The 27,467-nt window shown below is 35.9% G+C and overlaps 1 protein-coding gene across 7 annotated transcripts in view; it reads right to left on the bottom strand.

The window, feature by feature from the left end:
* Nucleotides 1-27,467, bottom strand: part of Oxr1 (oxidation resistance 1) — a 381,332-nt gene that overhangs the window by 184,691 nt on the left and 169,174 nt on the right. For all 7 annotated transcript variants that reach the window (XM_021724665.3, XM_078016782.1, XM_078016784.1 and 4 more), the window contains one exon: nt 21,788-21,984. In XM_021724665.3, coding sequence (XP_021580340.1) covers nt 21,788-21,984 — 197 coding nt within the window. Of the gene's footprint in view, nt 1-21,787; nt 21,985-27,467 lie in introns of those variants that run through there.

Raw genomic sequence — 27,467 nt, forward strand, 5'->3', positions numbered from 1 at the left:
TTAGATAAACTTAGGAATCTCTTCCTGAGGAGATTCATTTATATGATGGACAAGGGTTCTCTCCCTCTTTCCACATGGTAGCAGGACAGTATATATATATATATATATATATATATATATATATATATATATATATATATATATATATATATTCAGCTCCTATATAAATATGCAGATTGGTAATTTTAAGGTTCCTGAAGTATAAGTCTCTGCAGATACAGCAAATATTGGGCTTCTCCCCATGTTGTCTTGGGGGGACTGTGGAAAGGACAGCTGGTATGCTGCTACTCTCATAAGTAATAAGACTGATCCAGAATCCTTGTGTTTACTTTCAAGACAAAATAAATGTATAGAGAAAAAAAATCAATCATGTATTTTTCCCAAGCTAAGGCTATTTTATTATTGATTAATTCTACCCCAACTAACTCTTTTCCATTTTCCTTCTCCTGCTTTAATAAAATTGTAGGTATTTGTTAAGAATTTACTGTTTAGATTCAGTACTAAGAGCTTTACATACATTATCTTATTCAGTACTCACCAAGATTCTATGAAGAAAGTGCATTTATTCCCATTTAATAGTTGAAAAAACTAATAAACTTAAAAAATGCAAATGGTGACTAAAACATATAGATAATTAGTATGTTCTAACATGTTCTCTTTGTACCCAAGCTTATGTCACCACTACTGCTTTTTGCTAAACTATATTATACCCTCACAACTAGCATGCCAGGCTAATCAAATTCAGAAAGTGCTAAAATTTTTAAGTGCTTCCACCTTAGCACAATTGTATCTATCATTCCTTTATGATAATTTTCTTTATTATGAAACCATGTATATGTGTGTGTGTGTGATAATATCATATTTTTTCACACTTTGAACATATAGGTGGTATTAAGAGCTGGGAGTTAGGGAGTTTGTTTTGAGGCAGGAATATAAATGTTAATGACAAATTCCTAGTTCAGGATGGTAACTTGGGTCCAAACAGTTAAAATTATTTTATATCTGCACAGAATGAAGAAAGCCTCCAGGCTCTTTAAATTAGTCTTGCTACTCATGGGCTGGTACTATCAGCATTACCCAGAATCTTGATACAAATGAAAAATTCTGGGCTAACCCAAGAGTTACTGATTCAGCATCAGTACTTTTATAAAGTCCCCAATGCATGATAAAATTTGGGAAGAAGTTATTTAGATATTTGAGGATTTAAAGCTTTCCACTTGAAGTCTCCTCGCTGAACGGCAAAGTCAAACCTTTTCCCTATTCAAGGGTATATAAAAGAACTGTTCTTTAGACCTTGATCCATTTGGAGTTTGCCTAAGTTTTAAGTCTCAAAATACTGTGGGAGAAAGATCTCAGGTGATGGGGTGTGGTACGACTCTGCAATAAATAGGGAGTTAAAACAGAATCAATCCTAAGTGTGATTTACCCTAAGAGCTTGAACTAATGAATATTGATTCCATACTACAAAAAGATCTTTTAAGATGCACTGGCTTTCTCCAAATCAGATGGAAATCACTTGTCTTTGAATCAAAAGGTTTCCAGGGTGATACATAGATATCTTATCCAGTTTGTCCCATTTTTTTTTGTTGATACATTTTATTATTCTAGGTTACTTGAATCATAGGTGATGACCAGATAGCAAGTACTGGATCTCTTGCTCTTTCCATGAAAAAAAACTGATTGAGCACAGCTTTTGTACATTCGCTAACCCTAGGATGTAATGGCACCATCTGAAGCATTGTTACATTTTTGGTCATACAAATATTTGACCAAAAATATATACATGGTTTCATTTATTTCCTAACAAACAAAAAACAGTAAAGGCTAAATATTGGAATATTTATTGGATGATACAGCTGGACGAGACAATCAAAATTGCCTCTATCTGACCATTTTCAGCTTCCTTTTAGCCTATTTGTCTCTTTCTCCTTCATTAAGAGTTCAGGAAGAGTTATGGGCAACCAAGAGCTCAACTCTACTAGAATAGCTGGGTTTTAAAGGACAATATGAACTGTCACAGCCAAGAAGAGCCCAAGAAGATATGGCAACTAAACACAATGTGGTATAATAGATGGGATCCAGAACAGAAAAAAACATTGGAGGAAAAAGTAAGGAAATCTGAGCAAAGTGTGGTTATGGAGAGATTGCAATAGATCATCAAGTTGATCTTAAAGCAGGAGACAGAACTATCTTTATTCACCAGTTGGCAGTCCAAATTCACCAGCTGGAGGGCCAAGGAGCAAGCTGCAAATCTATACCCTTTAACTCCTTCCAAGGGCTCCAGTATACCTTCATAGTCCAAAACCACATTAAACACAAGTGGCTGTTGCTATGATTCAAAACCATAAACAAACTTCATGAGATCTCAACTCATAAGCAGAAGGAAAAGTTGGTCAAAATGTCCCTAGTTAAGTATAAGCTAAATAATGGTTACTAATGTCTAGATAAACATTCTGTGACAGGATACATTGTCCAAGAAAAATGGGAATCAAAAAGAGAACAATTTTACATTGTATAAGAAGAACAGAAATGTTTGCATTTCTAAGCAAGGTATGCTAAAGCAGGATCTGGTTGGCAGAAGTGGAGTTTTCTCAGGGGAGAAGCATTTCTTACACGACACAGAGTCGCAGGGCAAAATGGAGTCTGTTTGGTCATTACCCATATATCCTGACCCATAGCAGTGTGAACATTAGTAAACAACATATCCACATAGTACCTCCTGAGCCAACCTCCATATACTTAATGCATAGTGTTTCTGATGGTTCTTTTCAATTCAATTCAATTAGCTCAGAAGACTGATAGCATATATATGAACTTTATAAAAATTAATTAATTTATTCTAATTTGTTATACATGACAGCAGAATGCACTTTAATTCATAGTACAATTTTTCATGTTTCTGGTTTTACACAAAGTAGAGTCACACCATTCGTGTCTTCATACACATACTTAGGATAATGATGTTCATTCCATCATCTTTCTCTTTCCCCATACCCCCTCCCTTCCCCTGCCTCCACTTTGCCCTGTCTAAAATTCCTCCATTCCTTCCATGCTCCCTCCCCGCATCCCCATTATGGATCAGCATCCACATATCAGAGAAAATATTCAGCATTTAGTTTTTTGGGATTGGCTTACTTCACTTAGCATAATATTCTCCAACTCCATCCATTTACCTGCAAATGCCATGATTTTATTCTCTTTTAATGCTGAGTAATATTCCATTGTGTGTATATGTGTGTGTGAATGTATGTGTGTGTATATACACAATGTATATATATATATACATCTCATATATATATATATATATATATAGAGAGAGAGAGAGAGAGAGAGAGAGAGAGAGAAAATTTGATATATATATGGATTTACATATGGATTTCCAGTTTTCCCAGCACCATTTATTGAAGAAGCTATCTTTTCTCTAATATATGTTTTTGGCCCTTTTGTCTAATATGAGATAACTATATTTATGTGGGTTCATCTCTGTGTCCTCTATTCTGTACCATTGGTCTACAAGTATATGTATATGTATGTATGTGTATATGTGTGTGTGTGTGTGTGTGTGTGTGTGTGTGTGTGTGTGTGTATATATATGTATATATATATATATATATATATATATATATATATAATTTTCTTTATACATTCATCCACTGAAGGGCATCTAGGTGGGTTCAACAATTTAGCTATTGTGATTTGTGCTGCTATGAACATTAACGTGGCTGTGTCACTGTAGTATGCTGTTTATAAAGACCTTTAGGTATACACTGAGAAGTAGGATAGCTGGGTCAAATGGTGGTTCTATTCCAAGTTTTCCAAGTAATCTCCATACTGTTTTCCATATTGGGCTGAACCAATTTGCAGTCCCACTAGCAATGTACCAGTGTGCCTTTTCTCCCACATCTTCACCAACACTTATTGTTGTATTCTTAATAGCTACCATTCTGACTAGAGTGAGATTAAATTCTAGAGTAGTTTTGATTTGCATTTCTCTAATTGCTAGAAGTGTTGAACAATTTTTTCATATATTTGTTGATTGATTGTATATCGTCTTCTGAGAAGTATCTGTTCAGTTCATTGGCCCATTGAGTTATTTGTTTTCTTTTGTTTTTGTTTTTGCTTTTTTTTGGTGCTAAGAGTTTTGAGTTCTTTATATATCATAGAGATTAGTGCTCTATCTGATGTGCATGTAGTAAAAATTTATTCCCATTCCATAGGCTCTCCCTTCACCTCACTGATGGTTTCTTTTGCTGAGAAAAAGCTTTTTAGTTTGAATCCATCCCATTTATTGATTCTTGATTTCAATTATTGCACTATAGGAGTCTTATTATGGAAGTCAAAGCCTAATCTGACATAATGAAGATTTGGACCTACTTTTTCTTCTATTAGGTACAGGGTCTCTGGTTTAATTCCTAGGTCCTTGATCTGCTTGAGTTGAGTTTTGTGCATGGTGAGAGATAGGGGCTTAATTTCACTTTGCTACATATGGATTTCCAGTTTTCCCAGCACCATTTGTTGAAGAAGCGATCTTTTCTCCACTATATGTTTTTGGTACTTTTGTCTAATATGAGATAACTATATTTATGTGGCTTCATCTCTGTGTACTCTATTCTGTACCAGTGGTCTACAAGTCTATTTTGTTGTCAATACCATGCTGTTTTGTTACTATTGCTCTGTAGTATAGTTTAAGGTCTGGTATAGGGATGGCACCTGCTTCACTCTTCTTGCTAAGGATTGCTTTAGCTGTTCCAGGCCTCTTATTTTTCCAGATTTAATGACTGCTTTTTCTATTTCTATGAGGAATGTCATTGGGATTTTTACTAGAATTGCATTAAATCTGTATAGTGCTTTTTATAGTATGGTCATTCTGACAATATTAATTCTGCCTATCCAAGAACAAAGGAGATCTTTCCATCTTCTACAGTCTTCTTTACTTTCTTTCTTTAGCATTATGTAGTTTTCATTTTAGGGGTCTTTCACCTCTTAAGTTTTCTCTCTCCTTCTCTTCAGTAGTATGGTTAAGGATTTATCAATTTTATTTATATTTTCCAAGGACCAACTTTATTTTTTAATATTTTTTGTAGTTTAGATGGATACAATACCTTTATTTTATTTATTTATCTTTATATGGTGCTGAGGATTGAACCCTCACACATGCTAGGCAAGTGCTGTACCACTGAATTACAACCCCAGTCCCAAGAACCAACTTTTTGTTTTGTCAATTTTTTCTTTTGTTTCAATTTCATTGATTTTAATTCTGATTTTAATTATTTCCTATGTTTTCCCATTGGTGTTGATTTGTTATTCTTTTTCTAGGGCTTTGAGATGTAATGTTTGGTCATTTATTTGTTGACTTTTTCTTCTTTTAGGGAATAAACTCCATGCAATAACTTTCTTCTTAGTACTGCCTTCATAGTGTCCCAGAGATTTTGATATGTTGTATCTGTGTTCTTATTTACCTCTAAGAATTTTTTAATCTCCTCTTTGATGTCTTTTGCAATCCATTGTTCATTCAATAGCATATTATTTAGTCTCCAGGTGTTGGAGTAGCTCTATTTTTTATTTTATCATTGATTTCTAATTTCATTACATTATGATCTGATACAATGCAGGGTACTATTCTACTTTTTCGTATTTGCTAATAGTTGCTTTGTGGAATAATATTTTAGAGAAGGATCCATGTGCTGCTGAGAAAAGGTGTATTCACTTGATGATGGATGAAATATACTAGATATCAGTTAAATATATAGTTTCTTTGCTTAGCTTTTGTTTGGAAGATCTATCCAATGTTGAAAGAAGTATGTTAAAAGTCACTCAGAATTATTGTTTTTGTATTCTATTTGACTCTTGAACTTGAGAAGAGTTTGTTTGATAAATGTAGATGCTCCGTTGTTTAGGGCATATATATTTATAATTGTTATGTCTTGTTGATGTATGGTTCCTTTAAGCAGTATAAAATGTACTTCTTTATCCCTTTTGATTAACTTTGGCTTGAAGTCTACTTTATTTGATATGAGAATGGAAACCCCTGCTTATTTCTGCAGTCCATTTCCAACCTTTCACTTTCAGTCTGTGGATGTCTTTTCCTATGAGATGATTCTCTTGAAGGCAGCATATTGTTGCATCTTTTTTTAAAATCCAATTTGCTAGTCTATGTCTTTGGTTGGTGAGTTTAGGTCATTAACAATCAGGGTTATTATTGAGACCTGATTTGTATTCCTGGTCATTTTTGTTTATCTTTCATATTTAACTTGACTTGGTTTCTCTTTTGATTGATTTTTTTTCCTTTAGTGTAATACCTCCCTTTGCTGATATTCATTGTTGCTTTTCATTCCCTCCTCATGGAATATTTTGCCAAGGATGTTCTGTAGTGCAGACTTTCTAGTTTTAAATTCTTTTAACTTCTGTTTATCATAAAAGGTTTTTATTTAATCATCAAATCTAAAGCTTAGTTTTGCTAGATATAAGATTCTTGGTTGGCATCAATTTTCTTTCAGAGCTTGTTATATGTTGTTCTAGGATCTTCTAGCTTTCAGGGTCTGGGTTGAAAATCTGCAGAGATCCTATTTGATTTTCCCAAATATGTAAACTGATTCCTTTCTCTTGTGGCTTTTAAACTTCTCTCCCTATTCTATGTGCTAGGCATTTTCATTATAATGTACCTTGGTGTGGATCTGTTTTGATTTTGTATGTTTGATGTCTAGTAGGCCTCTTGTATTTGATTTTCCAATTCATTCTTCATGTCTGGAAAAATTTCTCATATTATTTCATTGAATAGATTGTTGATTCCTTTGGTTTGGACCTCTCTGCCTTCCTCTATCCCTATAATTCTTAAATTTGTTCTTTTTATAATATCCCATAATTCTTGAATGTGCTGCTCATGTTTTCTTACCATCTTCACTGTGTAGTCAACATTCTTTTCAAGATTTTATATTTTGTTTTCATTGTCTGAGGTCCTGTATTCAAAGCAATCTAATCTGTGTGGGCAAGTTTTAAATTTGATTGATTGTTTCTTTTATTTCAGGGATTTCTGTATGTTTGTTTTTCTCAGAACCTCTAAATCCTTATTGAAGTAATCTTTTGCTTCCTGTATTTGCTTATGTAGCTCTTTATTGAAATGATCTTTTGCTGCTTGTATTAGCTCTCTTATATCATCCTTTAATTCATAGGACATTTTAATTATGTACATCCTGATCTCCTTCTTTGTCATTTCTTCTGTTGTGCTGGCCATGGATTCTAATAACGTAGTGTCTTAGTTTGTCTCAGGCACTTTCTTCCCTTATTTTTTCATGTTATTCACGTGTCTTGCCCTCTAGAAATGTGGATCCAAGGCATTAAAGATTTTACCCTATAGGCTTATAGTGTCCCTGCAGGGTTCCAATACCTCTCTTTTAAGGAGGAGAAAAATATTAAAAGATGATAATAGCTGCTATTAAGACGTTTACAGTTTTGTCACAATATACAGAAATGGTAAGTTCAATTTTTATCTACAATATAAACAGTAAGTTAGCCAAAGGGTTTCAATGGTTACTGATGGTGGACAAAGAACTGGGGGTGAGATGTAGGATGAGTTGTTGAGGGGGTAGAAGGTGAGGATATAGAGTTATTAGATCTTAGAAAGTGTGAAAGAGGAATCTAAAGACATTGGTTAGTAGCAGGAGAGAGAAAGTCATTGTGGGGTGATAAGTGGGAAGACAATAGAGTACAAAAACAAACAAACAGAAATACTAAGAAAAATAACAATGTAAAAATAGGAGATAAAAAATAACAATGTAAAAATGGGAGATAAAATATACAACACCACTGTAATACACTATTCAGACATCCCAGTCCTCTGTAGCCCTAATTCATGAAAAGTATTTGGTTTCACAAATGTTAGGGATGTGAGGGTGGGAGAAGAGAGAGAAAAAAATATCTTGAAGGAAGATACAAGGATTGTTTTTGTTGGACATCCATATATTTCTAGCTTCCCTTCTCATCTAATAGGTGGGGTTGTCTGTTGTTTGCTGGTGTCTCCACCCTCAGGATGGTAAAGGTTATTATGGTGGGAGGGTTGGTCTTGGGTGTGGAGCTCCTGGAGGTGGGATATAGTACTTGCCAGTCCCTGATGGGAGACTGCACCCCAAGGATTTCCTTTGGGACCTACTTGTGCGATGTGGGCACCTGGTCTTATCTCCTTATGTTGTCCATAGACCTCACAATTCCTGGTCTCTAATTTAGTCTCTGAACTGTATTTCACTCACCCCCTCCCTTTGTACTTCCTAATCAGGAACCTTTCTCTCCATAGGTCTTATGGGCTGTGCTCTGGGAGCTATGCATCTGTTGCAAAGAGCTATTTTGTATTGCGCAGTTCAGGACCAGGTTTTGCGAGCTACAGATGGGCTGTGTAGCCACAGGCACTGTTCCTAATAAGCAGCTGCAGGGGAGAGGGGGGAGTTGGGGACTATAGGTACCTTGATATTGCTTCTAAGCCCTAGCCAGTGTTCCAAGCTGGGAGATGCACCAACTAAAGATGGCGACAAAGGTGTCCCAAGATGGAGGTGATGCTTTCAGCGATGGAGTGTTGGGTCAGTAGGCCAAGTGTTGGCATTGGGTGGTATGTTCAGAGATTCAACTCTGTGGAGTGCAGTGTTGTGGCTGGTGGCTGTTTTCAGATCCTGTGCAGTGTCCCCAGGTGCAGGATATAGTGTGTAGGGAGCTATGGCAGTGGATGCAGTATCCCAAGACGGAGGCAACCTGAGAACTCCACATTGGTAGATGGGGGTCCACACAGGAGTGGCCGCTGGAATTCCTACACGTGGGCAGCAGCTGGGTGTCCTTTATGGGAGTGGTGTCTAGGATTCTTGTGCAGGTGGGAGGACAAGAGTCCTATGCAGGTGCTGATGCAGGGGGTCCAGCTTGGGTACCTGGAGATCCTGTGTGGGCGAGTGGCTGGGAGTCCTGCACTGACACTGAGGCCTGGAGACCTGCATGGGCACAGTGGCTATGATTCCTGCATGGGAGCAGCTGTCCAGGGTCCTCTGATCACTTGAAGAGGAACAGTATCCCACTACTTGAATCCTAGATCGTGGAGCAACACAGAGTGCAACCTCTCTCTAGCCAGCCATCTTGGGTCCTTTTTGTACATATGAATTTATTACTAATGTTTTCACTCTTTTTCTCACCCATAGAGATATTACTTTTGTTTATGAAGAAGTAATATCTTTTTAACTGAAAAATGTTAGCCATCACCTATATAGTATTTAAAATCAGAAATCATAGCACTGACTGAAAATCTTTTCTGTTTTTCATTTCAGGTTGTTCAACAGTTCTTTGAGATGTATGTCTCTCATCTCCCTGAGATCTTTCTCTTGTCATTTTCCTGTCTTATTTTGGATGTTTATCAATCTTCATTGAAATTGTTGGGATATTCTACTCTCTAGTTTACATTTACTGCATGCTTACTGTGTTTTAGGACCTGTCAAGAAATTTGCACATATTATGTCATATAAACCTTATTAGAAATTTAAGATACACAGTGTAGCATCCTCTACTTTCCCAATGAAAATCAGATGTTCAAAGAGGTTAAGTGACTTGTCCAAGGTCATAGAGATACTAGGATCTAAACCTGGGCTTGTGTTATTTCAGAGTCAAAGTTCTTAAACAATACAACATATGACCTTTTTAGCCCTTGCTCTGTCTTCTTCTGTTTGTAGGCACATATATCACCATCTCAACTCCCTAGGTTTTAGAAGCATCTCTTGATAAAGCACTGTTATCGAGACATTCCTCTAGGCAAAACCTTTCAACAGTTCCCAAGATGCCAAGATTAAGTAGGCCTGAGTCCTGGAGTACAGCATACAGACTGCCCATCTGGCCTCTCCTCTCCTTTAAGCCTCGTCTCCTCCAACTATTGGTGGCTGACAATGAAGGCATTCAGTCATTTAAAAAATGAATAAGCATCTTTAAAACTATCGACTGAAGTGAAGTTTGGCTAAGGTTATATAGGGATGGAGGAGAAAGATAAATTAGAACCACAAAACGAGGAAATTATTCTATGCTACCTTTTCCTTATTTAAGTGGATCTTTGTCTAACCCCATCCCATCCCACTCACCCTATGTTTATTCACAAGATCATTTCTCATATCACAAACCTCTGTAACTTGACGAGATTATTTAAAGCAGGAGGTCTAAAACTTGTAGCCTCAGACAGCAACCAGACACCCTGTTTCTTAGAGTAAATGTAATTGTGCTGCTTGTACCACATCTTGACTCACTTGATATAACACCTGAAACCTGAAGACCTCAAGAACAAAACCACCAACTTTTCAAGGAAGTTCTTTTGAATTGTTTTGTAAGGCACTCAATAAATCTGAGTCACAAAGGCCAGCTTTCTCTGGGCACTTATGATATTTTATGTCCAACACACTATCAAAGATAATTTTTATCTCTTCTAGATCAGAGAACTATGAGAGGAAATCAATGGACTTTCTGTCAATATACATTAAAATTTAAGTAACAAAATAAATTCCTAGGGTATTTGAGTGCAAATCCCAGCAAATAGAATTTTTTTTTTTTTTTTTTTTTTGGTGTGTGTGTGGTGCTGGGGATCTGGGGATCGAATCCAGGCCCTTGTGCATGCAAAACAAGCACTCTACCAACTGAGCTAATATCCCCAGCCCAGGAAATCTTGACGTGCAGCAGGCAGGCAGACCCTGGTTTGTGTCTTAGCAATTTCGATTGGTGGGCTGTCCTCCATGTACTCAGTATACCATGTTATTAATATTTGCATGGGGATTCTTTTAAATTCCAGGCATGGTACTCTATATCTGCATATAATTTTTCATGTTTTTATGAATTAGTAAAAATAAATTTTAAAATATTAATAGAAGGTGAAGGGATTCAGAACAAATAAGCATAACCTCCAAGACTCCATTTCCCACAGCATTATTTTCCAACTGTTCACTAAGAACCAGTTCCAAACCATCTTTCCAGCCTCTTTATTCAACCACTTACCCACCTCTAGCCAAGTCGCAGGTCCTTACATTTTCCTTCTTCCTACATACTTTTGCTCAGCCTATAAATGTCTTTGGGTATAAAACAAACAAACACACAAACACACAAAAGCACACCCAATGTGGTTTACCAAATCAGAGGCCAAATAATGGAGAGAGTAGGACACTGAGGTTTGCTGGCCATGACTAGGGAGACAGAATGGACTTTCTCTCCCAAGAAACATCAATCTCTATGACAAGACTTATGTAATATTTAGATAGGATTTCACTTTGTTATTTTCAAACATATATGGTGATAGGAAATAGATTAATTAATAAATATTATTACTTTGAAAACAGCACATTAATTTCTTCTAGTAGGTTTTGCTTATTTACATAAAAGCTTTTTGTAAGTGAATTTTCTATACCTAATATTTTCTGTGTCCTGAAATTATGTTCCATTATAAATCCACAAATTATATTAACAGAAATGTTTTAATCTCATGGTTTGTCCAGATCACCACAAAATTTAAATTCAAAAAGTTTTAAATTTTCTTACAAATAACTTGATGATGAGTAAATGTGCACATACCTACAATGAATTTATTATGAATGATCATGGGACACTTATCATCTTATCTTGAGTTATTCAAAGTTGTTAACTATAGGAAAACTAATTTCAAATATGGGGAAAAGTAGCAGTAGATCCTTCTTCCAATTCTTTCTGGCTTTTAACTTTTTTTTTTCATTTTCCTAAGTAAAATTGGTCATAGTTGTAAATACAACATTTCATTAAGGAACATAAATTCGGCAGTATTTTTATATGTGAAGAAATATCTTTATATATGGAGTAAAAAGAAGGGCCATTTAAAAAAAATGAAGAAATAAAAATAGTTTTGTTTCTCAATATGTGCAAGAGGTCTTTAAATTCACACTCTTTAACAATGGAAATACTGGAGGAATTTGGACCTATCATACAGTGCTCAAATTGCAATTAGTTCAATCCTTAAATGTGGAAAGTAAAGTAGGCTTTTCTTAGTAATCTGTAATTTCCTCCCCACATCTATGGTTCAGTGCAAAGGAACATTCCTACAAGTGTTGGCAGGTGGAAAGGTCAAGTATTGGTCCCTGACAGAGCTGAAGGGCTTATATTAATAGGGATTTAGCAAATTTCAAACAGGATCATGATTATTTCTCAACCATGAATGATGCCCATTTTAATTAGTACACAATTCAAACCAGTATAAGCTTAATTGGGCAGTTTAGAAATCATTAAATCAACTGACAGGCATAATTTGTTTTTAATAAGTTATAAGACTATTATGCTGCAAATCAAACACAATACCCACACAATTTGCTCAGAGAAATCACAAGGTTATTGACATTTCTTAATCCATTTATCACACCTATGATTAAGCTGTACTTCTTGATTCTGGCTTGATTACTCCTGACAAAACAATCACAGAATTAGAGCAAAAGTGAACAAAGCAAATCTACAAAACATGGGGCTAGCTCCGTTAAATCAGAATCTGCAAGCTTATCTAGCACCTTGTAAGCACTAACAATCGATAGGAATATCAAATGAACATATTTTCTTCCTTCTGAGTTTACTTCCTGCTGTTTAGTAAAATCTAGTTAAAACTGTGTAAATGACTAGTTTAAGAAATCGGATTTCCTTTGAAAGAAATCTGCCTGTGATTTCCTTTAGCCTCATGGTTCAAAGTGGATTTTAAATGGCCTTAAAAATAATAAAAAATAAAACTCCATCATATATCCCCCCAATACATCTACATACAGAGACTTAGACTCTCAATACAAAAAGAAAGAAAAGAAAAAATGAACTTAGATACTTGATAGCTTCAAATTTCACTATGTTAATTTAAAAAATGCACATTTTAACATACGCACCACTCTTCTAAATTTGTAAAAATCTGAGGGTCCATTTAAGGAATTGCAGCTTCCATGAATAACCAGAAACTTCAGCAGCAAAATAACTTTCCCTAAACATTCTTGTGACCCAGAAAATATAAAAGTCATCCGAGTGTCAGAACAAACTTCAATTCAAAACAAAGTCATTTTTCTCACAAACTTCCTTTAATTGAAACCCTTAGAGCAGTTATCCATTTTAGTTTCTGTGCTCATAGATAGTGACCTTTCTGCCAAGATAGTTCTGCTGATTAAATCACAGTCTTCCTGTCTTTACATGAACAATCTTTTTGCCCGAAGAGAAGGTTCCAGCTCAGTGCTGACCCAGTTTCATGCTGCAGTATGTCACCTCCAGCAATACCAATCTTTTTGTTTTTTTGCAGTATTTTTTATTACAGTATTTTCATTTTAAGTTGATCTTTTTTATTCTTATAATTAAAAAGTCTGGCTTCAAAATGAGAAGCATACAAATTATGTGATAATAATTAAAAATGTCTAGTATTCTGCAATTAAAAAGCAGTTGAATATGTGGTCTGATTTTTCTCTTTTTAGAGTTTTCAAACTAGTCATTACAGTTTCAATTTTGCCAGTCTCTGAGAATAATTTCTGGAGAACTCCTAATTCTATTGGCTCTCTTTTCAATATGTAAGCAGCCTGGGGATAGTAAGACAAATTTATATTTAACTGTGCTTTGCTAAGTTTGGAATGTTGAAAGTATTCTGTCCGGAAGATAAGGCAAAAGACATGATCATTGGATTTGATATTTTAATAATTTCACAGATTAGCAAAATTCCAAAAGGATATTATTTTGCTAATGATATATACACACATATATATACTCTTGGAAAGAGTATATATATGTGTATATGTGATATATATCCCTACCGATACTACATATTAAGGCGTCATTTTGCAAAAGATTCATTATAACACAAGGAAGGAGAAAAAGAAGAAAAGAAGGCAGGAAGACAGTGGAAGGAAAAATGAGAGAGAGAGAAAGGCGGGAGGAAGAAGGAGTGAAAGGGAAAAGGAAGAAAAGAAAAGAAGATAGCCACTTTAACTAAATAAGTAAAATTTCGTGAAAAACTAGTGTTCTTTCTTTAATGGGTCTGTTTTACCAGTAATAGTAGAGACTAGTGCTTACAAAGCCACTTGATGAGATCTCTGTCAAAAATCTAAACTAATTTTTGTTTTTAAGAAGAGGACTTCATCTGAAAACACGTGCAGAGGCTAAGCTCTTTACCACTGGTCAGCCTATCCATATTCTTCCCTTGACTTTGCCACTGTGTACACTGTAGTCACAAATGAGTCATTCTACTTTCAGGAACTTAAGCCCATAGAAGGCTATATGGTAGCCACGATATGTCCTACTTACCCTATAGGAAGGTCATAAGCATATGTCCTATGGAAAGAGTATTTGTTAGTCACTAAGAAGACAGATACTGTGTATGTTAAAAATGCTTTTAAATCTATTCATGGTGATCAGGCATGCAGAAAGTGTGCCCTGGTATAAGGAAAGTTTAGGTTGAATCTTGACACATGGGTGGTTGATCATAAGGGTTAAGGAGGTGGAGGTAACTGTGATAGGCAGAAGGAAAAGATACATAAAGCCCATAGTACATCACTCAGCATAACATCTTTGGAACACTGCAGGGAGTTTGGTGTGGCTAGATGGTAGGCGGACCTTTGAAGGAGAGAAAATAAGGTCAGAGCTTGAAGAGCCTATGGACTAATGCCCTATTGCATTGGGAAGGAAGAAGCACTGAGGGCGATGAGATCCACCAGCATCAAGAGGAAGGCTTGCTTCACTGCTCCTGAGGGCAGACATTACAAGGCCTCAGTGGTGCTGCATGTTCATGCATAACCCATGCACACTAATACTTGCTGAGTACTTGTGAGTTCCAAGCACAGTTAGAAGCACTTTACATGGATCGTCTTATCTATGCCTCACAACAACCCTTTTATGAGTACCAGTTTTCTTTTGTAAGTGAAGATACTGCGCTTTGATATCCTAACCACCTTGTTAATGGTCAGTTAACCAGCAAAAGGAAGGAGGTCTAGACATCACAGTTTGGAGGCTAACTTCCTCACGGATTCACCTGCCTTTGTGATTCAATATGATTGAACTTCAGCTGCCATATCAATGATGGAAATCAGGAGTTTTGGAGCTGATCTTATTACCTTTCCTGCTGTGCAGGTAGGCACAGGTGTACTGTTTAATAGTTATATTAAAAAAAAAACTTCACTATAAAATGTTCTAAAATTTGTTAATTTCCCTGATATTTAATATTTAACACTCTACATTCTCACTTAATATACATGCTCATTCTTCTTGTGGTGGAAATGAAGAGCTTCCGAATCCTTCCATTGAAGGCAATGTGGGAAGGTATGAGGCTCATTAAGTTTTCTGCTCATTTTCTTCTTCATGCTGCAAATACTAATTCCATTAGTATTTTCATAAGGTAATCCTATTCCAAGGAAGGGGAAACACAACTATTTGAAAGAGCCTTTTATTAATATATCCAAATGTCTTATATTCGAAAACAGCCTAATTGACTTCTCAGTTAGAACTGAGATAATTCATCAGCTAGAATGTTTATAACAATTGTATAGATTTAAACATATTTTACATGGATAACCCTCTCTGTCACCGATCTTTCTTAATCTCTTTTATTTTTCTTCAAAAACTTATCATTCCTTGACATGTGATAAATGTCTGCTTATTTATGGCTCATCTTCCTCATTAGAATATGAGCACCTGATAGTGAACTTGGTCTTGTTTACTCATGTATTTGTTGTGCTTTGAACATAGCCAGGTGTGCAGTAGGCATAAGATAAATGTTTTTTGAATTAATAAATGAATGGAACCAAGTGAATAAGCATTTTCAAATGTGGAAAAGTTTGAGTTGTAAATATATTCCCCCAAGAAAATCAGAGTTCACTCATCTGTATATAACTGGAAAGTACCAAGCAAAGAATACTGCATGAGTAATCAAAGGTAGTGTCTTACAAGGAGAAGGTGCTATAGTGAGATTAATTTAGGATGAAAAGTGGAGACTGATCCGTGAGAACAAACAGGAAATCATAAGGGCCCAGTGAGATTGCCCAATAAAAAGGTAAGAACTTGAGAGGGAATATCACAGTTGAAGAAAAGATCCAGAGGTATTACTTGGATACCTGTCAGCAAAACAAGCCCTCCTCTGACCTGTTTGGAAACCTGCAGAATAGAACCTTGGAAGGCTAATGCTTTTTTTTTCTCCCTTCTCCATGAAGTTGCAGACAATATTTACAGAGCATGAGTAGTAAAGTGGGGCACTGACACCTCCTGTCTCTTTTACAGAAGCAAAGAATGTATTATCTTTACTCACTATTCTCCTCAGTAGGAATTCCAGCCCTTCATTAATGCCCTGAAGCTTCCAAAACTCTTCCTTAAACTGCAATCTTAGAACAAATGCCAAGGAGTGGGAGAAAAGCAAGCAGATCACCGGGAAAGAGGAGAGGAGTGAAGGGAAGGTACGGGGGAATGAAATTGATCAAATTACATTATGTGTATGAACAAATCCAGCATGAAAATTGCACTACTATGTATAATTACAATGCATCAGTAAAAATATTTTTAAAGTATTTTTAAAACTTAAGAACTTAAAAAATAAATGTGTTCATAGTAGACTCTCCCCTCTTTTCCTTCACTGAGAAGGGCAAGAGTTAAGTCATAACTATTTCTAATTCCTCCTTTCTGGTCCCCATCATTTAATTAGCATTTAACTATGTTCCTCAAACTGTACAAAGTGTTTGGTGAATGAACTTGATGGCATCATTCCCTTCCCATAGGAATTGAGACCTGGGATGGAGACAGACACCCTAACACAGGTCAGAAGCACAAGTAAGTATGGATGCCAAAGGAACCCACTGGCAAGAAGGCAAAGAGTGTGCAGAGGGAGTCTTGTTCAGTGCAGCCTATGAGGAGTCCACAATCGGATGAAGTCCCTCCATCTGTGAATTTCACCACCCTGTGAGCCAGCCTTCCCTGCCTTCTCTGGCCCTTGTTCATCTCTTGCCCTCCTCCTGGAGGTTAGGGCATTCTGCCTTGTATTCTACCTACCACTGTGTTCCTTTTACCAGCCCACATGATGACCACCTTGAAAGCAGGGCTGGGTTCTGCCTTTCTCTCCATTCTTAGCTGCTTCATCTACTCTCTCTCTGCACAGCAGGGCCTGATGGGGACTAATCAGTGTTTGGCATTTCACTCATGGACTCTGATTGCAGGGACCTCCATTTCAAGAGCTGTCCTATTTCCTATTTCCTGTTAAACATAAGTCCTTGGTATGGAAAGACACCAGCAGCTTTGACTAGTAGTCTCAGAAGCTGGGAGATATGTATGAACTCTTGCTCTTGATCCCTGAAGCAAGAAACAAACATTACATAAAATCATATGCGTCCATCTAGGGAGCGATAGTTCATTTTTTGATCCTGTATGCACAGTTTTCTACATAGCTCTAAGTTTAGTTTACAATTTTTTTTAGAAGTCTTTACTTCTGAATTCAGTAATCCAGTTCTCTGAATCCAGAGCAGTAATATAAACTACCCAGATATTACAGCATAACAAACATCTGAGTTTATTATTTTGTTTCATGTCCTATCTTTAAGTCGGGGCTGTGGTTTCAAAGAGTATATATATTTTATATACATTGTCAAAGTTATGTAGTTTCATCTAGCACAGACAAAAATTGGGTAATGAAAAATTCTACTTATTTTTCATCTGTTTTCTCAGTACTGCAGGCTCACTAAGTCATTTTTTATTATTTTAGTTCTAATCAATAATTCTTTTTTAAAATAGAATTTCAAGCATTTGAAGGGCTTCATATCTAATCCAATGACTTTTTTCAAATTTCAGGACAGAAGTTACAAATAGACTATGAAATTAAGGAGTTGAGATCCCATTTAAAAATGGAATCTTATTCAGAAAGAAAAAGAATCATCAAAACCTGATAGTGAAGTAATTTGTTTGAGCTGTATTGGTATGCCAATGTGTGTATACCAGGTAGTGGTGTTAAACTGTATTAGGCAGGACATTTCAGAGGGTCCTCAATATTCTCTGCCCCTCTGGTGGGAACACCTGTATAATCCTCATTACTGTGAACATAATGGGTTTTGTTCCTGTACTTAGACTTTGTGGATCTTGATGTAGAAAAGTTATCTGGGTGGGCCTGACCTAATTACACAAGTCCTTTAAGAACAGAGAATGTTCTTGGTTGTCCCTAGGAGAGGAAGTCAGAGGTCCAAGGGAGAAAAGTTTGATACAGAATTTCCTGACTTGAAGATGGAAGAAGCCACTTGGCTCAAAGAGCAAGCAGCTAGCTGAAAGTGGTCCTCAAATGAGATCCAGCAGAGGAATGGGGGAGGTGTCTGTCCTAGGACTGCAACAATTTAATTCTGCAACATGAATGAGCTTGGAAGCATATCTTTCCCAGTTGAAATGCCAGATGGGCACTAAACCTAGCTAGCATCTTGATTTGAGCCTTGTTAGGCCCTGACCAGAGAAGCCAGCCATGCCACATAGACTTCTGACCAAAGAACTCTGCGCTAATAAGTGAATGTCGTTTTCAACAGAAAGATACTGATTTGGTCTAACTCTTTCACTGCACACACACACACACACACACACACACACACACACACACACAAATAACTTGTGCAAGATGGTATCATAAGTGACAGACGAGGAACAGGAAAAACTCTTACCTAAGCTGCAGTCCTGGTATAGTGATTACTATCCTTTTAATTTCAATAGAGATTCTTAATACTTTACATCAGAAATCAGTCTATGTATCCCTCTTTTTTATAAGTCAAGGAAATTTTATTATGCCTGTTCTTATTAAAAAGTTATGAGTTTATGCTGTGTCATTTTTAATGCTACATTAGGCTTAATACATTGCTGTTATTAGGAATGATTAAGAATCTGAACCTATTATGTATCCAAGGAGGCTAAAAATTCTATTTCCTAGGGTTCTCTTAGAAGGAAGTAGATCCTATATATAAGTTCCTGGAAAAGAAGAGCTGTGAGATCAAAAAGAAATTTCTAGAGAAGTTACCACCGTCACTCATTAACAAACAAGGGATACTTAAGTGACTTCAAAATTTTTCCACTTCTTTATTTTCTTATTTGAAAATTCTCTTAAGTGCTAAAACTATTGCTTGAGGTTAAATACAGTAAGCAACACAGAAATTCATTGCTGAATTTAAGTGTAGTACTGTACTTGGTCACAAGAGGGCTCCCAGGCTTTTCCAGCAGTGTGAACCCTAAATTGATCTTGAAAGACATCTTTCAATGAAAGGGTCTGTTGGGTGGTGGATGGACTGGTTAGCATAATTTCCCTCAATGAGATTCTCTAGAAATTATGATAACATATTATTGCATTGTATTATCCATAGAAATTCCTCCAGTATACCAATATGGAGAGGATAGAATCCTTTTCAGTAACATAGAAAGCTTGTTCTGAAGTGTCAAAGGTTAAAACGCGAAGTTTATTTGCTGAGTTTAGCATCTATAGCTCATAGGATCTTCTCAAACCTCTCTAAGGCTCTATCCCTGATCTAAAAAAACAGAGTGTAACACCTATCTGTCAGCATTGTGTAGGATGAATTCAGAGGTACTAGTATAAAGCTCAGTGGTAGAACATTTGCCTAGCATATGTGAGGCCCAGGATTTTCATACCAGAAACCTCTACCCTCCCACACACAAAAAATAAAAGATAGGAATTTAACTTGTTTTCGGTGTATGAAATTACCAATATATGGTCTTTGCTATTTTTGGTTTTGTTTATTACCAATATTTTTGAAAGAGATAATGAGGTAGATTTGTTTTGCAAAGTGAATTTTCAATTACATGGTTTCTAATAATTAAGCCTTGAAAATCATATTTTCAGATGCAAATTAGTAGAAGAATTACACAGACACACTAAACTTGAAGTTCAAATGTCTTTTTTAACATAGTAGACATGCATTGGCATTGAACATGAATCAAATTGTTGCAAATTCATTTGCTAAAAATTCAGGCAGAGTTGCACACCTGCAATTACAGAAGGTTCAAAGCCAGGATCACAAGTTCAAAGCCAACCTTGGCAACATAGTGAGGCCTGTGTCAAAATAAAAAAGGAAAGGGTTAGGGATATGGCTCAGTTGTTAAGTGCCCCTGGGTTTAAACCTTGGTATGGAAAAATTTAAAAATTCACTAGGAGTAATGCTACTTAAAATATTCAGTTTCAGCTTTTTTTTTTTTTAGCAATTAACACTTCTGTTTTTTCTACTTTAGTTTAGTAAGTGTTTCTTTCCCATTTTCTAATTTATAATGAATATTGTGCTTGTAGGATAAACAATTTTCTGAAGGCAAAGTACCATCTCTTCTTAGTTAATAAATCAGAAAAGCAATAGAAGGTGAGAGATGTGGTTAAGGTTCAGAGGTAAAGACATTGACAAATAGACAGTATGAACTTTATGGACTTTTCTAGGTGATTGGTTTTTAGAAATATGCAGTCACAGTTTAAAAGAGGGAAATATTCACTTGTCTACACTGTCTTATATCAATCCTATTATCTGAATATGGACATCTTCCATGACATCATGTTTGTTGCCTATTGAAAAATAAGACTTGAAAAGTTGAAAAGAAGCTTGAGTGGCTATAGGAAGGGGACATATAAAATAGAACAAAAGGAAAGCATGATTGGAGCTGCCAAATCCTGCAATAACACCAGCCCCACATGGAAACCACTTAACCCAAAGACATTGGAGAATAACAAAGTCACACAGAAAATTGAAGTCGGATTCAGAACTAGAAACATGGTCTCCTATCATTTCTAGATCGATAAACTACAATACCTGAGAAAAATTTCAATTGCTTTTAAACAAACAGTACCATATTGGGGTGGTGGGGATAGTGGATGCCAAGGAAAACATGGCGATCTCCTTGATAAAACTTTGGACAACACTTTAAGTCACACTCTATACTTTTACAACGTTTGAATATGATCAGATTCCTTTAAAATGAAGTAAATGCAAGGACAAAACAGCAATCTTCCTTGGTGGATTTATCTCCCCTTCACATCATCATGTTTAAAGACCTTTTATCTCAAATACACATAAGATATTGAAAACTGTTATAATTAAAAAGCATTTGTCAAAAGACTTGGTAGACAAACACACATACACAAAAGTTGTTATTTCAACTTGTTGAGTCTGATGAATTACAACTCTCAAAAACAAGTTCAAAATTTCAGGATATTATTCTATCTGGAAAAAAAGAAACACAATGCCAGCAAGAGCCTATTCATAACCTACTACTCTCTCATATGAAGACTTCTCTATTCAATTACTCCAAAGTTAAGCAATGTGCAAAGCCAAAAAGACCCACAATGTAATTCTTCCTCTTTCACAATGTAATAGCTTTCTACTTTCGTTGTGGCTTTGTTCATTATGGGCTGGCATCAACCACTGTCTTAAGAACCTGACAGAACAGGGTCAGAGACGTGGGAGCCTCGAGGGGGAAATGAAAAGAACAAAATCAAGAAACAACAATGGTGTTGGCTAAGAAATGACTAAAACGAAAACAGTGGCACCTAAGCTGAAAAATTGGACAACCTAATATATATATTCCCCTTAGGCTAGGATACGGAAGATCCTTAAAACGGATTCTTCATCCAACTTTTCTGAATGTTTTCAGTGTTTTTCCATCTTCCTGTTCAGACTATGTAAGAAAATGTCCAAAAACCATCATAAAAAATGCATACATTAGAGAACAAGGGGGTCACTTAAGTAAGCAGATCCACAGACCCACAATCCCATTTAGGTAGATTTTATCAGCTCACTTGCACAAAACATCTACATAAACTTACCGATGGTATAGTACCTCTTCAGTTCACTCCTTCGGGAAGGATGCTTCTGGGTATTTGCTGCATTGTTCTGCTCTTCTTCAATGATGGGAGTCTTGGGTGCAGGGGGTTTACTAGTTTGGGGTGTTTGCTTTCCTGCACCAGCCAAAGGATTGAACCCTGGAGCTGTGATATCCACCGACTGGGACTTCTTCTTCAACCTACAGATAAAAAACACCACAAGCTATGAATATCATCTCAGGAGACACATTTGTTTCATGTTTATCTCCATCATATTTTTTTTCAACAACAGAGTTCTATATGGCTTGAAAGAGAACCAGATCTATTCAGAAATTCACATTTGTTTCATGTTTATCTCCATCATATTTTTTTTCAACAACAGAGTTCTATATGGATTGAAAGAGAACCAGATCTATTCAGAAATTATAAACCTTCCCTTTAGTATTTTAAGATAAATTCTTCATTTTTGAAAGCAGTTGGAAATAAATCTTTTGTCTAATCATTTTTGAAAGGTCTCACTAAAATGTACCAAAATGTACTTCTAATAGCAAAATAAAAGGGGTTGGACAAAGATAATGTGTTCGACTATTCATTTCTGAAGGAAGTATTTTTTTAATAATATAGTAGAGTGTCACTTAAATAATTGTAACTCATATAAGATAAGGAAGTGATTATTTTTTAACTGGAGGCTACTAATGCCTTTTGGTTTACTGTACTGTAAATAAACATGATAGCTTTAAAAACTACAAAATTCACATTTTTTTTCTCCAAGTATACTTAACGACAATAAATGTGTTGCTCACTTTGTATGTGTTAAAGAGCTGATATTAGGCCAAACTAACATGAAAATCAAAAGCCATGAAATATTTTCTACCCTCATTACTTTTGACCTTTGGACCTTCTGGAAGCTAATATTGTCATTTTTTTGTTTTGTTTTTAAGATTTAGTTCTTTATTGAAAGCAAGGTGGCAATTGTCTTTATTATCTGTGATAATCACCCCGGAACACTTGCAATTTCCTAAATGCTTTGTACATCTTCACACCTCCACACTTTATTCAAGATTTTCCAATACCTTGGATTCTACTTCCTGCCCCCACTATCAGACTCTGCTCAGGCTTCAAGGCTGTGATCTCCTCTGGAAAATTCCTATGCCTTGTGGTGTTTTTATATCTTTGTAACCTCAGACCATCCAGCAGAGAGGGTTATTCACAGTTAACCTATTGCATCAAATTTATCAGAGCAAAAGCATATTAAGGGGAACACAATCTATCAATTAGTAAATGATTTTTAATGAAAGAAGTCTTTATAAGTTTTAGTCATTTAAGTATCACCTATATCATTAATACTTATTGTCTACATGTCACAAATATTATATAGTTAACATTCTTGATATAGACATCCAAATTTTTAACAGATATATTAAAAAATGCTCAATGGCATAATTCGTGAGAAATGCCATTCGTGAGAATGCTACATTGCACTCATAACATCAAACAGAATGGCTACAATATAAAACACATGATACTGTGGTGATAAGAAACAAGTGGAAATCTCCGGGTACATAATGGTGAGACCACTCTGGGAACATGATGCTATTTATATAAAGTTCAAATGCGGGCAAAATTGTATGTGAGAAGCCATTCCACTGATGGTAACATGAAGATGTTCTTGGATTCTACTAATGTTTTGTTCCCTGGTCTGGGCATGGGGTTCCAGGATGTACTGGCTTGATGAGAATTTCATGTTTCAAAATTTTTGCATTTTTATGTTACACTTTGATAAAACTTTTCCATAAGATAATAAAAGACTTTTTAAATGTACTCATTTACAATGAAATTATATATAGTTACAGAATAACTAATGCCACAAAAAGGTAATAGTAAAAATAAATACAGTGAAACTTTTGGGCTTCCTTTCAGCTTCCCAAACACTGACAGAGTAGAATAGAATCTAGCTAAAAATGCTTTCCACACTGGGGATCACTGTTTCCCAATTCCATCCCCTGCCTTTCCATGAGCTGAAATGGGTTGTTCACTGATTTCTTGAATAACTGATCTTTGTACAGGGATATAAGGTGAACAAAACAGGAGAAACAAAAAACCCACTGTTGAGCAGCCATCATTATTGTGGAGGGAGACCTGCAACAAATTAACTAGAATATAAGAAATCAGGTGTCAGCTTATATTATATAAAGCACTAGACACCTTAGCTGATAGAGTTCCACATCACTTCAAAACGCCCAAGTGTACCCCAATGCTTTTCATAACCTCCTTGGAATGAGCAAAGAACACAGTGCTGGATGCCCAAAGGCCAAATGGAGAAGAACATGACACTTTGTTATTTTCTTTCTTCTTTCTTCCCTTCCCCACCAAGCACCTCTCCCACCAGTACTTGAAAGGTATCAGGGTTTTATCATTGTAATTGAAGTTTACAACATTACTAGTAGGTTTCCTGGCTCACTGAAGAGGAGACTTCCATTTGCACATTCTTAGAGAGCAGAACTGTGTGGGTAATTGAATTACTCCCCAACAATTCTAAAAATGACTATTGTGGTTGACAAGGAAACCTGCTAAATGCTACCTTCGATTTCCAAATTTCGTGAAAGGGGAAGTCTTTCTAAGTTTTAAACAATGTTCTTAATTAAATGTGTTAAACAAATGTAAATATAACATAATGGAATATGTAGGTGTGCATGAGATAAAGTACGCTTTGATAATAAATGAAACATTACAAAAGAGACAAAAATAATATCTTAATAGGACCGAAAGTATCTTTGTTTAATGTACTTTGCATTTCCAAAGGAAAATGAGTGCCAGTATCTTGGATCAAGAATAGAAAAAGAGTAAAAGGAGCCATCCCTCTTGGCCTGGCTTCTATAGGAAGGTCCTCTGATAGTTCATAATTCTTGCTTTCCTACTCCTCCACAGAGGCATTCCAACATCTCCTTTCAGCATGGTAATAGTGTTAGAGACTTTTCTGAGGCTCAGTTTCCTCATCTGTAGAACAGGGATAAACTAAAATCTTTACCCAGAAGATGAAGTAAGCATTCTCTGGAAAAGTGCCCTGAATAAGTACCCACCTGGGAAGTTCTCACTGATGCAAAATCCAATCCCTTTATGACTGTGGAGGGGGATGGTGTAATTCTTTAATATCTCAGGGACATTGAGGACATTAGGTCATTTCCCAAAAAATGCAGCTCCTCTGCTGCTGCATGGTGGTAGATAAACATGGAACCTGCAGGAGCTGCACTGCACTTGGTGGGGCTGGGGGGAGGGGCTGTCACTCATTTTAGAGTGTGCGTTTTTGGGAAAGGAATAGTGGATATGAAGAGAACAAGTTAAAAGGAAGTCTCTGGTTTGGTGAGCAATGTGATACTCATTAGTAGTCTCCATATCTTACAGAAAACAAACACCCTAGATAGTCACTTGAAAAAAAATATGCACATGAATGTATATTTAATCTGTATTGGACTGACCTAAGACACCATACTCAGAAGCAGAGGTGGACCATGAGGAAGTAAGGACAAGAAATGCCAAAGAAGTGTGAGGAGTGTTTTGAGTTTCTTATTCTGACAAATAGGTCCAAGCCCTTTTCAACCAGTTCTCCAAAGAGCAGAAAAGCCTAACAGGCTAATGATGAAGTGTGAAGTCACAGGAACTAGAGAAAAAAATGGCAGAACACTTTTAACACCAAACAATTTAAACAGAATGACTCTCATAGTAATCAGCTAAATTTTATCCTTGCAAGATTTATTTCCACTTTATGAGAAGCACAAGAAATTGTGAACTCCTTTTTTGAAGCACCTTTTGAATAGAATACATGGAGTTTTCAACTTAAATGAGTTAGTGGACATGTTGAAGCCCAGGGTTCAGGCCAGTAGTAATGGAATGCAGCTTTGCATTGCTTGCCACAGAGGAGACTTCTCTCCATTTCAATAGCTGTCACTGTGGCTTCACATGGAACCCATTTGTACTATTATCCATCACTTGTTATATTGTTTTGCTCTTGTCTTCCCTTCTCCTCTCACTTTCTGGGGTTTTCCCTTTCCAACCATTTTCATTCTTCTAAATCTTCCCTGCAAGCCGTGGCCAAGCAATGTTCTTCATCTTTGCTGTATAACATGCTCTGTCTCTTTCAAAAGTTTCAAAAGTCTTATCCATATACCACATTCTATATATTTGACTGTATATAGTGAGAATAATGGTACAGCACTGAAGATTATAGACATGAGATGTCACTAATAGAACTGAATTCCTAACACAACATCTATTAGCTGTGTACTCTTGGTAAATATTCTTAACCTCACCTCAGTTTGCTCACTGGTAAAATAAAGTTATTAATAATATCTATATTATTAAAATTATATGAGAATTAAGTTGATATTTGGAAAAGTGCTTAGAAGACTATTATTATACCTAGCATATCATAAGGGATATATAAGATTTTGTTAAGCAAAAAAAGAAAAGCAAACATGATTGGTCATTGACAATTTATAATGTATTAGGTACAAGACCACATGCTATTCATACATAACTTTTGTTAATCACAAAAAAACTTATGAGGTAGGTGTCCTATTTCCTATTTTCAAAGGTTTAGAGAAAGTGATGGAGAAGCAAAAATCCAGGACATTTAACCTAAATCCATAACATTTAACAGTTCATTATTAGAAAGTAGAGGTAAATTTCAGCTCCTCATACACAGAAGTAAGGTGAGTTTGGGCAAGGACTTAAACATTGTAAGTCTTGCCTATAATAATGGCATTCAGGCATCTACCTGCTTTACCTAAAAAAGCTATTATCAGCATAAAATGTCTTACTTTCTGTGAAAGCAGTTGGTAAAATTCCACAGGAATCTATAGTGCTAATGGTAGTTGTACAAATCTATACTTTGTTCCATTCATTTGTTGTATACTACACAAACACACATATGTGTATACATGTGCATAGATGCATGAGAACGGCTGTACTCCAAATGCCCAACACTTGTAGTCCTTTCCAGTAATTTCCAGCCAGAAGACCATCTGTGGTTTGCACATCTCATTACTGTTAGAGAAGCTGTCTCCTTGCTTTCTAAATGAGCTAATGTAAGAATATTATTTAAAGTAGTAAGGCTGCTGAGAATGCAGGTTTTCCAAGTTGGATACTGTGGCTGCTGCAAAAGTCTCAAGTCACTCAAAAAGAGCTTTGGGGAGCAAATGCCTAAAAATTTTCACATTGCAAAATTAAGGCCTTTTGTTACTTGTTGTATACAGTCTGACTGAAAATCAGCAGCTAAAAATGAACCACAAAATCAGCAAAGAACAGCATATTCAGAAGTTCAACCACAGAAGAAATGACAGATTGGAAACTTAGGCATTAAAACAAGAAAACAGTCCCCTGAGGATATAGAAATGCCAATTCCAGCCTACTCTACAACTGGAAAGGCCATTCTATTTTTCATGTCCCCAAACAGAAAGATCGAGATGGAAACTCTCCTTAATGTGGGCCTTTGGAAACACAAATTGGTACTGGAATAGTTAATGGGACCCAATTAACTATTATATATAATCATTATATAAATATATATTATAATGATATATTATAATATAATACACAATATTATATGTAACTGTGTAATATTATGATATACAACATATATTATCATAATATATAATGGTCTTATATATATATACAAATTTATTCA

The sequence above is a fragment of the Ictidomys tridecemlineatus genome, chromosome 7 (genome assembly GCF_052094955.1).
Source record: "Ictidomys tridecemlineatus isolate mIctTri1 chromosome 7, mIctTri1.hap1, whole genome shotgun sequence".
Lineage (NCBI taxonomy): Eukaryota > Metazoa > Chordata > Mammalia > Rodentia > Sciuridae > Ictidomys > Ictidomys tridecemlineatus.